The sequence below is a fragment of the Neolamprologus brichardi genome, chromosome 19, assembly GCF_056152115.1.
Source record: "Neolamprologus brichardi isolate AB-2024 chromosome 19, ASM5615211v1, whole genome shotgun sequence".
In the NCBI taxonomy this organism is placed as follows: domain Eukaryota; kingdom Metazoa; phylum Chordata; class Actinopteri; order Cichliformes; family Cichlidae; genus Neolamprologus; species Neolamprologus brichardi.
This window is the reverse complement of record NC_142122.1, coordinates 5,506,072-5,519,997: the sequence shown is the minus strand read 5'-3', so window position 1 is coordinate 5,519,997 and position 13,926 is coordinate 5,506,072. Positions and strand designations below refer to the sequence as shown.

Below are 13,926 nucleotides of genomic sequence, written 5' to 3'. Positions count from 1 at the left end.
GCACTGACATCGGAGTGGTGTGAGTGTGTACCTATGCTCATCAAAGAGGTGTGGGTGGACGAAAAGAAGGACTGAGGAGTTCTTGTCCCCTCACTACATAAAAGAAATGAAATTAGAACAATAAGCATGCTCATTATTACTAATTACTCTTTTCCACAGCACATAAAACACACTCGGATGTAGTCTGGGAGATGTTTCCATCCATCTATCAAGCAATTTTGACAATTTTTGAAATGTCACAGTGGTTTTTTGTGTTGCCCAAAACAGCAAATAAAGTGCTGCTAATGACACATATTTCATACTTAATTGCGACTGGTTACAAATTTACTACTGCTACAGTGGGGAGCACTATTAACACTCTATAAGAAACAAACAAACAAAAAAAAAAAAAACACAGAAGAGGAGCTAGCACCCTTCACAGAGAGCCTGTATACATCCATCTGCACGTCTAGATAAACTGTGTCGAGTGCGTTACCTTCTTGGTGAGGTTAAGGTCCTGGTCGTGGGGCATGCGAGTGGAGACGTGGTAGATGACCTCAGTAGTGGAAGTGGCGTAGTAAGGAGTGGTCTGGCCTGTGCTGCGATTTCTCTGAAGGCCTCCCATGAAACCACAGTGAGTGGGCAGGTCCACCTAAATGGCCCAAGCACACAAACAATATCAAGCGAGGTCCATTTAACAAAATATAACCTCTGCATTCAGTTAGCTTATTTCATATTATGTAAGGCTATAAATGCTGTGGATTGTGTTCACGCTATATTCTTGTCACTAAACATCTAATCAAAGTGCTAGCATATTATAAAGAAAACAAGTTTTTGTCAGTAGCAGTAAATGATCCTAAATAACCAGCTAATTTCCCAAATTTCAAACTTCCTTTCTCCATATTTTAATTCTTGAACTCTGCTGGAATAGCACTGCATGGATTCTAGTTCAAAATATAACTATTTATCTTTTACTTCGGCTTAATGAGACGCATCAGTTCCACCTCTGTCTGTAACGAGACACTTTAGCTCCTTCCCCTTTAAGCCAGTGGTTAACGCCCGTCCAAGCCCCCACAATTTTTTATCAACAATCACCAGTGAAAAACAATCCAAGCTCTGAGGCATAGCATATGAGTATCTGCAAACTGTTTTAACTTATTTTGCCTAATTAAAATGTGCATTTTCCCCCTGGTATCCTCTTGATTGGCTTTCATTCACAAACAGAAGGTTTGAACAAGGTGGGCCACAGCTGTGTGCCCAAGCTGATCATATTACAGTACATGTATTCACTAAAGATAACTTAAGCAGAATTCACAGTATTTGGTTTCATAGGCTGAAATATTACTGTTATTGCATTAATTATGTGTTTTGCTTCATCACACACTGCTAAAAAGAATAAAACATACAGGTGACTGTTTAGGTTTTCATTACTTTGAAATGGTCCTGATAATGCTAAATCCATAATAATGATAAGTAATATATGTATAAATGTGTTCTCACCTCCCACCCCAGTCCAGAAACAAAGTCCTCATATGCCTGGCTGCCTGCTGTGTTAGTCAGTATGGAGTGTTTGTCCTCTTGGCCTTCAGCCACGTAAAATACTGCAATTTTATGGGTTTCACGGCTGGAAGAGAATGAAGAAAAAAACCCAAAACAGATGAGAACCTATTAAAGCTGCAACACCAAACCGGTTCAAAGTATGATCTGACAAAAAGCTGAATGAACAGAAAAGATGGATTTTTTTCCAGGCTTCTCACCACTGCCGTGAATCCAGATTCTTCAGCTCTCTCAGTAATTTCTCATTCTTCCTCAGCAAGTGAAAACTACTCCTGTAAGACAGAAGTGCACAAGTCGTGAACCATTAATCATCATTAAGATTGAACTGCCTGATCACTGCCCGGCTGTCACTCCTGTCTCTACTAATTAGCTGGTTGCAGGTTTTTGTCACCCTCACACAATGGCAAAAAAGAAGTGGTGTTTAAAGTCCACAAGGGCTTAAAGCATGACAACGTTGTTTTTTCCCCTCATTTTGGGATAATCATACTATTGAAGGGGATTTAAAAATAATAATAATAATCATACAATCAAGATAAGACTAAAATGCAGACTTTTAGCTTTAATTCAAGGAGTTTAACAATATTACCTGTTGCACTGCATGACCTATTTAGCAATTATAGGTATCTTTAAACATAATCCCTGATCACTTGCTTCTGAATGGACCTTTTAGCTTTTAACTATGCAGTAAATGTCCTGCACTAGCCTCACATCTGTCACTTTTGACTTCCCCGTGCAGTACCACAGTTCCTCTATTGACACCCTATAACATGCTTCTTCTAGATCCACAAAGACTCAGCGCTTTAGGGAAAAAAAACCTCATTTTAATACAAGACTATAGAGAGGAGGAGTGGAGACTGAGGAAGACGCACACTGACAGATCACCCGTAAATGACCACAACCCAGATTTTAAAGAAGGATTTTAACATTCAGTCCCATGTGGCTAATCTGTTTGGGTCCTCTAAATCATTTTAACGTGGGCTGGGGTTTACCAGCTGTTGTTGACAGCTGTGGTTGTCCAGTAATTGCTACTACTAAACACAATCACATAGCATGTTGGTTTTCCTGTAGGTCTGTCTAAAATGGCTTCAGGGGGTATTTGCAGTCCAATTTTTTTACTATGTTTTGTTCTCAATATAAAACAAAATGTGTGTAAGAGGCAGGGGAGGTGCTGGGCTTCTGAAGCTGCTGCCTCAACTCTGGCCCTACAAATACAGATTACTGGGTTTTAATATAAATGAGCAAACGCAGCCACACATCACAGGGCCTGCAGTTTATGTCGTCGCCACTTTCAGGGTCCAAACATAAAAGAAAAGGGACATTATTATTAATGAAAACAAAAGCCTTTCATGCAGACTAACTTGTCCTGAGGCCGTTCAAAGTGTCCCAGCGACCAGCCCCCAACCTCTGCACCGCTGATATAAAACCTAGACTCGAGCAGTGAAGCTTGGAGTGGACTGATAATGACACGTCATTCTTTTCACTCTTAGAGAAAGGGGAAAAACGGGATAGAAAGAGCAGGAGATAAAGAGAGAGAGAGAGAGAACGAGAGGGGGACAGCAATTTGGTCTTTATTAAACTGATACTTGGTAATGGCCTCATTCTCTGCTCTCAAAGACTCCATTTAAACCCTGGATTATAGGGAAAAGCATAAAAGGGGACACACACATACACGCACGTAGGTGACTGTCAGTATCTTAGTGTCTGTAATACCCGATATGAATACCTGGAGAGACAATAACACATGATTAGACAATCTCTTCTTTTCTTTCATCCTTATCCGTCTATTCTCCCTTTTCTCCAACATCCAAATTTCTCATTTTTACCTTCCAAATTCACTCACCTTTTCTGGCACCATGTCATTTTTTAAAAATTCACTGTCTACATTTACATGTGCCTCATTTCATCCTGTTTTCTGATTTGCCACTTCACGCTCGATCCTTCTCTCCTCTTCTTTTATTCTAACTCCAAATGGGTTGAATTTGATCAATAGAGCACTATACTCATTATCACACACTCTTTATACACACACACTCACACACAAGCACGGTGTGTTAAGAAGTCTATTGTGCAGGCTGAATGCAGAAAGTGTAATTCCCTGGATAAAGTATAAAGAGCGATGAGGGTCCATTAGATGGCTGGGCACTTTTAAAGTGATACCCCGACATTGTGTATTTTAGCTCAGAGTCACTGAGAAGATGAAATGCTGTGCATTATGAATGGCAAAATGTGAAGTGTAATGAAAAAAAAAAGAGCACTCTGTTGAATTTGAATCTTTTTTTGTTTCATTTGCATTAAGCAAGAATATGCTTTGCTCAAAGAGACACTCCAGATCGAAAACAGCCTCTTAGTTAGTATATCTTGTACAAAAATGATGTTTTATGGCTTTTAAATGACAGAATAAACCATCGTGTCTTAATGGAAACAATAATATTTTCCTAAAATTAAACTAGAGAGTAAAAAAAATATCCATGTTAAAAACTAAAACTCATTTGGAGTAACATTATCTAAGGGCTATAGATATATTTTCATGAGATACGGGATGCAACAAGGTTGTTTACATCAATATAGTGCGATTGTGCGTTATATTTTTTAGTAAAGCCTTTGTGAAGGTACCATATAATAACTATATTGCACTCACACATCTAGCAACAGTTGGTAAAGTCTGCTGCGTTGTAGAAACGATAAAAGAAAGTCACCACAATCCACTGACAAATATTTGCACTGTAGTAGAATATTAATGCGACTACTGTGTGCCGTGATTGTTGTGTTTCAACCAGGATTAAAATACAAAGCTAAAAACTGCAGTTTCCCTACTGGCCATTTAATCCACATCAACTCTGATGTTAAAATTACAGTTTTAAAAGTCTTTAACAAGGCAGGCTGAAAATAAAGCTAATGAGAAGTTCCTGAAGCCTGCATTCTTTTTAATCGTCTCCAGGGGGCGATAGCTGTGGCTGCAGAAATACTTCTGGTCCTAAAGAAGTCATTGGGAAATTAGCTCCTGGCTCTGACCTCTGTAAATACTTTCCAAATAAGTTTATGCTGCTTATTTTGGGTCATAATGTTTAAAACATTAGGTCCGTTTTAAATTTGGGCCATTTTATGTTTTAGAAATGAGGATTATCCAGGTTTTCTTCTCTTCCGATCTTTCGTATTTGAATTTTAACTGAACATTTAGATATTACCCTGTGGACCACAACTCACCTTAAAAACAAAGGTACATTACACAGCCCTAATAATCCCTTTTAAAGTGACCATTAACATAAAGTTTAGAAGTGGCACAAATACTGTTGATAAAAAGCGAACATAAATATCATTAACCCAAAATTCCAGTTTAATTTGGGATTGTCACAGCGTGCAGTGCTCGATCTTACCTTTTCTCCCAGGAGTTGAGCCCCAGTATGTTGATCAGTAGTCTGCAGTAATAGAAGGCCGACTGTGGCGTCTGAGTCTCTGGTTCGGTCTGATGCACGGCTCTCATGTTCAGCTCCTCACCTCTCTGAAACATTCGATCGCTTCATTTTAATGCACAAAAACCAAATAATTAAATAAAACATGGAAAATACAACAATGAGCGCCAGCCAGCACTGAGGCTTATGACAACAAACATAATGATGGTGCTTTTAATCACGCTACACTAAACCAAGTGTTTTTCTGCAGATTATTTTCAAATCAGAATGATGTAATATCAATTTTAATACAGTCACTGGCCACTTTGTTAGGTACACCTGTTCAGCTGCTTGTTAATACAAATACCTAATCAACAATCCCATGGCAGCAACTCAGTGCATTCAGGCAAAAACATGGTCATATGACCTGCTGAAGCTCAAACTGGAGCATCATAATTCAAAGGTGATTTAAGTGGTTGTTGGTGTCAGATGGTCTGGATATTTCAGAAAGTGCTGATCTGCTGGGATTTTCCCAGACACCCATAACTAGAAGACCACACTGAGAGCCACTCCTGTCAGCTAAGAACAGGAAACCGATACCACAATACCCCAAAGCTGTATAACAAAAGATTAGAGAAACATTTTCTGGTTTGATGAGTCTCAATTTCTGCTGTGACATAGCAATGGTAGATCCAGGATTTGGTGTAAACGTGAAGGCTATTCTGTTTTTTTATCACTGGTCAGGCTGCTGTTGTAATGTGTGTGGCATAAGATTTCTTTGGGCCCATAAATACCAACTGAACATCATTTAAATGCCACAGCCTGAGTATTACTGACAGGCTGACATGCCCATCTCTTTATGACTACAGTGTACCCATCTCCAGAAGGATAACATATCATGTCAGAAACCTCATATCACCTCAAATAAGTTTTTTTTGAACATGACAAAGAGTCAGTGTACTCAAATAGCCTTCACAGTCATCAGCTCTCAAACCAAAAGAGAAGCATTGGGATACAATGGAACAGGAGACTCACATCACAGGATGTGCAGCTGACACACCTGTGTGATGCCATCATGTTAACATGGAACAAAATCTTTGAAGAATGATTCCAGCACCTTGTTGAATCTATGCCAGGAAGAATTAGGGCTGCTCTAAATGCAACATTGGGGGGCCCTCTGTGGCATTAGCAAGGTGTAACTAGCAAATTTACCCGTGAGTGTAGATGAACTTTTTTCCTTCAGAAATACCGATAAAATAAATAACAGTTATAAAATCATTTGGTGTTTTGGTATTATGAGTTAGCTTCTCTGTGTTTAGGAGGCATGTTCCTTTGATTCTGTGCAGCAGGGACAACAAAGCTTTTCTACAATAGACATGTTGACTTATTTTAACGGAAAAATCATGGCAAAACAAACAATAACTCTTAAAACAAGTCTGACGATAGAACTGTAATAAATCCCCACATAGGGAAACACATGCTGTACTGCATGTGTGAAGGTCCAATAACTAAAGGCTCAGGAGTTTAATGATTGCTATTGATGTGAACATAGGCAGCACGCACATGAAGGACGAAGTCTCTCTCAGCAGCACTTTGTTTCAGGATGGCATTGATCACATCGTTCTCCTGCTTCTCTGAAACACACACTGGAGGAGGTGCTGGGATGTTGAGCGGCATACCTGCGGGAACCAATCAGGAATCAGAGTTGCTACTTAGGAATGTGCTGAACAGCTGTAGAGTTCAGATTAAAGCAAATACCTGCTCTCTGCAGACACTCAGGACTCGAATATCCCAGGTACTGCAGCATTTCATCCAGTGCATCGTCTCCTTCTCTCAGTGAGTCCCACGCTGGCACCGCCTCCCGACACACGCGTTTAGCCAATGGCGGAGCCAGATGCTGCTCTAAACTCGACTTTGCTGGATCTGCCTCACTATCCATTCGATGTTCATCTTTCTCCCCCTCCTCCTCCTCTTCTTCCCTTTCAAATCCACCTCCACCTCCTCTCCGATCTTCTTTCTCCCCCTCACTTGCTTTCGTCTCCTCCGCTTCCTCCTCTCCCTCTCCCTGAGACTCCTGCCTGTCACCATCCGTCCTCACTCCCTCCTCTGCCCCCCTCTCCTCTTGCCCGTCCTCCTCGCTATCTTCTCTTTTCGCTCCCATCTTTTTCGGCGGACCTCCTGGTGGGGTGCGTAAATGAAGATTTGTAGTGTGAGGTGACTGCGTGTGTGTTAAAAGTGTGTGCGCTGGACTGTTAGGAGAACATGGCGGAGGCCCATAGAGGACGGCGGAGTCCCATGAGTGTTTTCCAGCTACATCTCGGATGATGACGCGAACACAAGCGGGAGCAGAGGACAAACCAGCCGTCATTCCGCCTCCTGGCACACCGGACTCTGATCGGATCTGGAAAATAGCGGCAGAAGAAGCAAAAAATAAAATAAAATAGTAAAGAAATCACAAAATAAATATTTCATATTATTTAAAGATTGTTTCCCCACTAGTGTGTTAATAATATAATAAATGCAGTAGTCATCATATTTGTATTCCAGGTGTAAAAGTAATTATTCAAGTAATAAATTCACGTATGTTTAACCCTGACAAATACACTTAGAAGCAACTGGAACATTTATGAAGATTTACCTGAAGCACAGACAGCAGCGTGGATCCATTCAGAACCAGGAACTGCAGGTTTGGTGAATGGAAAAGTTCTGGTCCAAGATCTGCACTCTCACAGAACGGGTTGTCCTGGTTTTCACACACCTGCAAAACATGACGTTATAATTATTACAGCAGCAAAATAACAACAGCTTTCAACATTTCGCAGAGTCGCATCCCTTTAACATAACTTAGTTAACCCACCAAACTCAAAGTAACAGTACCTGACTGGACAGAGTAGCAGGGCCTCCGGACATGGGATAATGTCCCAGATGGTTTACCAGGTGGGTAATAACTGTTCTGGCTGCAATGGAGACGAGGCCCTGCTGAATACGGCTACGAACTGCAGAGAGAACACAGACGATAAAAGATATAGTTAGGAGGTAGCAGATCGTCATTTCATCACCTGTAATGAAAAATAAAAATAAGGGATTGGACTGTCAGGATTTAGAACGTTAACTGTAAGACAAACGGGTTATTGCTCTGGAGAAAATTTAAAGGGAAGCTGCAGCAGGTGGGGTGGGGGTGGGGTAAGCAATAGCAATGCCAAATTTTATTTATGTTTTTTGGAAATCATAAAGAAACTGATTGGTATCATCGCAGAAACAACACACTGAGTATTAGTAATTAGAAATTCTATTAAATGTAAGTCAATGCATATACCATTAATACAAATATAATTCATTGCTGTTACACTTATATACATTTAAAGATGAATCATTAAAACAACAATACATTGAATAGTTTTATTACTTAAAATGAGAAACAAGTAAGGCTGTTGACTGTGAGAACACTGATCTAATGTTCTTTAGAGAATATAATATAAAATATATATACAAAGATTTAGCTCATTTTAAAATAATATAATAAAATATTAAAGCAAGAACAAAGTCCATCCCAGATGATGTACAAAAAGCTTAAAGATATATTTCTGTTATAAGGGTTAATTATGGATCGGGTCTGATATAAATATAAAAATATATATTTCACTTTTTGTTGTCAAAAGAGATTTTATTGGTGTTTAGAAGAGTTCGTGCTTGTTTCTGTTCCTCATACAAGACTGAAGACTAGAGGAGCACAGAGGCTTTCAGGCTGTGGCAGCAGGGCTCTGGATCAGTTCACCACTCCAGCTCTGTTAAGCTGACTCTGTAGAGTCTTTAAAACAAAACATTTTTTTCAGGCCTTCTGCTGAAATCGTTTTGTTATTTATGTTTGTGTTTATTTTAATTCTATTTTCATATCAATTGTGTTTTAAGCATTTTTGGGGCTTGTCTGTGAAAAGCGCTATATAAATAAACTTTAATCACTTTGCAGAGAGTGTTGCCTTTGGCTGACCCTCTTCAGTCTCTATTCATTACACACACAGCAGGCTTAATATCTACTGTTTACTCTCTGATTAATGTGCACTGATTGAATAAAAATAAACTAATTTTCTCTCATTATCTTTTAGCAGAGGTTTAGCAAAGTAAATCTTCTGCATTGCAGCCTTCTGTAGGGCTGATTGGACTGGAGTGTTACTGTAGGGAGGCGAGTAGCATCCACCGATAAAATAAACAACAAAAGTGTTAAACCTGCAGTTTCACAGTGACAGAAAAAGTGTGAAGGATACTCTGACTTGTTCTTTAGTTTACGAGTTAACTTAAGGAATCACTGTAGAAACTAGGAGAAAGTACAAGCACACTTTCAGCTCGTACATAGTTTGCACCCTGCTGAGAAGAAGCCAATGCCATCACACATTGTGCTGCCAGCCGATCCTGGTTAATCAACATCATTACACACACACTGTGAAACACACACGCGCGCACGCTTTACGGCAACTCCTTATTGACAGGCTGTGCACAGAGTACAGATATGTATTGACCAGATTTTCAATGACTCCCTGAACCTCGTAGGGTGCTCTAAAAGAGGCAGACAAGGCAAAGGGAAGCAAAAATAAATGATAAATGAAGCCAGCAGAATATAATAGATGTGAGAGGAACATTAGCAGAAAATAGTCTTAGGATATTAAAAGAATAAAAAACTGAATTGTGTAAGTGAAGATTAGTGGTTAGACGAGAGAAGACAGGAGTAGAGAAGCATGGCCTTTCGGGCTACTCCAGTCATTAAACTAGACAGAGTCCTGGTGAACCACAGCAGGAGATGATATATACTCCGACACAGATGCAGACAGGTGTGCACACATGTAAAGACTAAACCAAAGGTTTTGCAGAGTGTCATAGTGTAAAGATTTTCTATATGCATCTGGATCAACGCACCACATTGCATGGATTATTAAAGCGACAAGAGGAAAAAACAGAAACGTAATAGGTGTTAACCGCGGAGCAGTGCATTTCCACTGCTTGATACATTACCTTCGGTGACTGGCTGCAGTTTGCTGGATCGCTCAGAGTCCGGACTGTGTAGCGGTTCTGGTTCTCGGAGGTTCTCTAAAGGCAAGAACGGGTCGTAGTCTGGATTTAACAGGTCCGACAGTTGCAGCGGGAAATACTTGGGATTGCTGAAAGACTGTGCCCCATACACACAGCCATGTAATACCTGGACACATTTTTAAAAGAAAAAAGCGGATGAGTGGATTCCTTTGTGTATCGTTTACAGCTCCAGTCGAGCCAAACTGGCCTAATACTGTCATATATGTGAATATAAACACAAGCATATACCTTATAAATACAGCTGAGGAGCGTTTTGGTAGGCTGGTCCCTCTCTGGAGGGCTTCGTGTTTGCACAGGCTGAAGAAGAGTCTTTGGGGGCAGTGCCATCACCCAATCCAACAGACACAACAGGAGGGAAACTACCAGCTGCAACACACAAGTACAATTTTTAAAACCTAACAATCCAGCGAGTTTTTAAAAAAGTGTTTGTAAGTGAATGTGAGCAGCTTACCCTTTTATCCAGTTCATGAGGTGAAGACTCAGTAGTAGGCAGCAAGTATGTGATGGTGGCAATCAAAATCTGAAAGAAGAGAGTAAGATTAAAATGAGCATTAATCCCTCTGAAGTTATGCGACACCGTGAAGCCGCCACAGTTTTTAAAACCTCTATAAAAAATTTGTTAATGTCTACCAGCACTGTGAGGCCTTGGCTTTACACAGCATGACTTCAGTCATGTGTTATGGCAAAGCAATAGCAGTCTTAACCAATATTCAGAAATATTAAAATATTAATGTTGCTCAAATGTTCTCTGTATTTTATGTCTCACCTCTACGATCTTCTTTGGCGTGTCGGGTGGGAATTTCTGCAGATGATCAACGTAACTGATCAGAAGGTGCAGGATGTCTGACGCCACCAGCGCTACACTCTTATTGGGGTACTGAGGGACAGAGGAGAAAAAACATTGATGTTAATTCACCGGTCTGGGTTAAATTCATACACACATTCATTTTTAGCAAAATCCATCTGTATCAGTTATCAAACATCTGTCACTGGCACGTCTTGTATTTCACACGGCCATAATGAGGTTGCTTGTTAATACCAAATCCTATTTCAGGCCAAATTATTTTGAACCTTCTCTGTAGGAAGTGAACATGTCCAGAAAAGAGGATGAATGGTTCCACAGGACCGTTAGAAGGTTTAAACAAGTAGCTTGCACATTTTTTCTAAGCTATTATTAACTTCGGCTTAAATTAGTCAACAAAAATATCCACAATCGGCCTGATGGCATTAATTACCAACAGACAAATATAAAAAAAAATGATATGAAGTCAGTAAATTATTAGTCTAAATATCATATAATAAATCATCTATTTTTATTATCTCTAAAGCTTCTCTTTGTGTTGCCTGCCAGTCTAAAAACACACATTCTCCTTCACATATCGGCACTGTTCAAATTAATACTGGCAGGTATCATATAAGCATCTTATCTGTCAGATAACTGTCACATCAGTTATCCGTGCTGAAATCCCACAGATAGTATTTGCTATACTTCTTTAAGGTTAACAAGGTGTTTACAGCATAATAAGTACAAAGAAAGAGAATTTACAGATTAGTCGAGATGTAATGAGGATCACGGACAACAAGGCAAAAAATGCTTACAGATGAAAGGCAAAGAGAACAGCAGGAAGAGCATGGAAATATGACAATCCCTCAAGCTTTGTGTGTGTGTGTGTGTCACAAAGCCAATGGCTGGAGCTACTGGCTGCTGGTATGAAGGCAAGAGATTCAAAAGTGGACAAGATGTGTGTATACATGCAATGGTGTGTGTGCGCGAGAGACACAGCTTGCAGCATTCCCTCTGGATTAGTCTCCTATCTGAAGAAGGACCAAACATATTGACAGTCCAGGGTTTGCTCCCAGGAGTGAGTGAATGCAAGTGTGTGTGTGTGTGTGTGTGTGTGTGTGTGTGTGTGTGTGTGTGTGTGTGTGTGTGTGTGTGTGTGTGTGTGTGTGTGTGTGTGTGTGTGTGTGTGTGTGTGTGTGATGGGTCGTTGGCTGCCGATACACGAGCAAGGGATTCCAAGGTGGAAAAGGTATGCGTGTGTGAGTGTGTGTGTGTTTGGCTTTAGATGACAGTAAATGTTGGGCCGTATTATTGTGATCCACAGGCCTCCCAGTCTGAAACACACTAAGCCCACTACGGAAATTTCACCAACACCAACACTCATCTCCAACAGCGTTTTCCATCGTACTTTGGCTGCTCAAAGGACAACATGTTAAACACACCCTCCATCTAATCCTCCAGTATTAACTCTGTACTTTGGTCTGCTTACCTTATCTATAACTCTGAATTTAAAGCTGTGGTATGCAACATGTTTCTGGCATTGGACAAAAATGCATTATAACCTTTTAGAATGGTAAATGGCCTGTATTTGTATAGCGCTTTACTTAGTCCCTTAAGGACCCCAAAGCGCTTTACACTACATTCAGTCATTCACACACTGGTGATGACAAGCTACATTGTAGCCACAGCTGCCCTGGGGCGCACTGACAGAGGCGAGGCTGCTGGACACTGGCGCCACCGGGCCCTCTGACCACTACCAGTAGGCAACGGGTGAAGTGTCTTGCCCAAGGACACAATGACCGAGACTGTCGGAGCCAGGGCTTGAACCGGCAACCTTCCGATTACAAGACGAACGCCCAACTCTTGAGCCACGATCGCCCCAAATAAATCCCCTGATTCTAATAAATCAGAATAGCCAGAACTATTTTTAGATGTCGAGTAAAAGGACACTAAAGAAAAAACCCAGAAAGCGATGTTTGTTTACATCAGAAATCAACTTCTGCCAATTCTTAAAAGTTAGATAATTCTGTCAATGTCAAAACGATTACCTTATTTAGTGAAGATCTACAGTGAATTTTAATCAGACTGAGAAAAAAAATCTTGCACAGGTTAACAGGGCTACCTTAAAATCAACTGATAAAGAAACAGTCATGCAGGAATAGAGATCCCTGCATCCACAGTTGGCAAAAAAAAATTGTTGCTTCTCTTGAAACGTGTCAGTTGCAGTGGTAAGACACATTTTACTTTGAAAGCGAAGGTACTTAATTTCTAGTTTCCATTGCAGTTTTATTGCCACTCAGCCACTAGTTGGCAAGTGGCTTTTGGTGCAGCAACCTCTTTTCAACCATGTCCAGGGACTGCCAACAACCTCCATGGGAACACACATTCTCACCAGGGCCTCGCTGACTGGTCTCTATGTTTATGTGTCTGAAGTCTTTGTTGCTAATTTTTATTCTCTTTAATGAAGTACACTCATGTATCCATGCTTGTCTAGTGGGAAGGGTTTAGAACAGAGAGGAGTGAGAGACATGATGACAGTGACCCTCTAATTTTATAACCAGCACATTTTACAGGATTTTACATAGGAGTTTCCTATCAAAGGCTATCTTAACAACAACAGGAATATATCAACAAAGATACCAGTTCTATAGTTTGGATTGGCAATCCGGCTGCAGCCAATCATTTTCAGGGTTCACAAAGTATTAAATAGGATTCACATTCAGATGTAGAGATGGGATCATTGAAAATGTCTCTGTCTTTAAAAGAAAGAAAGAAAAGGATAAAGAACAGACGTACGTTCTCTCATACACTACATTAAATTTATTTGTCTATGTAAGTGGTCTGCACTATACCATGGCTTGCCTCATGGGAACAGTATGATAAACTTTCAGCCTAAAAAGGAGCAGATGTTTTGGCACTAGTGTGTTGAGCAGATCTGTGCAACATGCGGCCAGTCTGCTGTGCCTTTGAATCACAGTCACTGCTTTGGTCTTATTTCACTGGACCACAGTCAGAAACTGAGAGATCCATGGTCATTGGGGACAAAGTGTGAGAACAGACAACTATAACACAACTCATAATGCGATCAGACTGGTCTGACATTTCAGTCATAATGAGTCACAGTTCAAATATAAA

The 13,926-nt window shown here is 40.3% G+C and overlaps 1 protein-coding gene across 5 annotated transcripts in view; it reads right to left on the bottom strand.

Annotated features, from left to right (window-relative positions):
- ralgapa1 (Ral GTPase activating protein catalytic subunit alpha 1) overlaps window positions 1-13,926 on the bottom strand; it is a 69,547-nt gene that overhangs the window by 27,116 nt on the left and 28,505 nt on the right. For all 5 annotated transcript variants that reach the window (XM_087833061.1, XM_087833057.1, XM_087833058.1 and 2 more), the window contains 12 exons: window positions 10,774-10,884; window positions 10,459-10,527; window positions 10,236-10,373; window positions 9,930-10,113; window positions 7,803-7,921; window positions 7,564-7,683; window positions 6,684-7,326; window positions 6,489-6,604; window positions 4,911-5,035; window positions 1,737-1,808; window positions 1,480-1,603; window positions 476-631 (listed from right to left, as the gene is read on the bottom strand). In XM_087833061.1, the coding sequence (XP_087689187.1) occupies window positions 476-631; window positions 1,480-1,603; window positions 1,737-1,808; window positions 4,911-5,035; window positions 6,489-6,604; window positions 6,684-7,326; window positions 7,564-7,683; window positions 7,803-7,921; window positions 9,930-10,113; window positions 10,236-10,373; window positions 10,459-10,527; window positions 10,774-10,884 (1,977 nt within the window). The remainder of the gene's footprint in view (window positions 1-475; window positions 632-1,479; window positions 1,604-1,736; window positions 1,809-4,910; window positions 5,036-6,488; window positions 6,605-6,683; window positions 7,327-7,563; window positions 7,684-7,802; window positions 7,922-9,929; window positions 10,114-10,235; window positions 10,374-10,458; window positions 10,528-10,773; window positions 10,885-13,926) is intronic.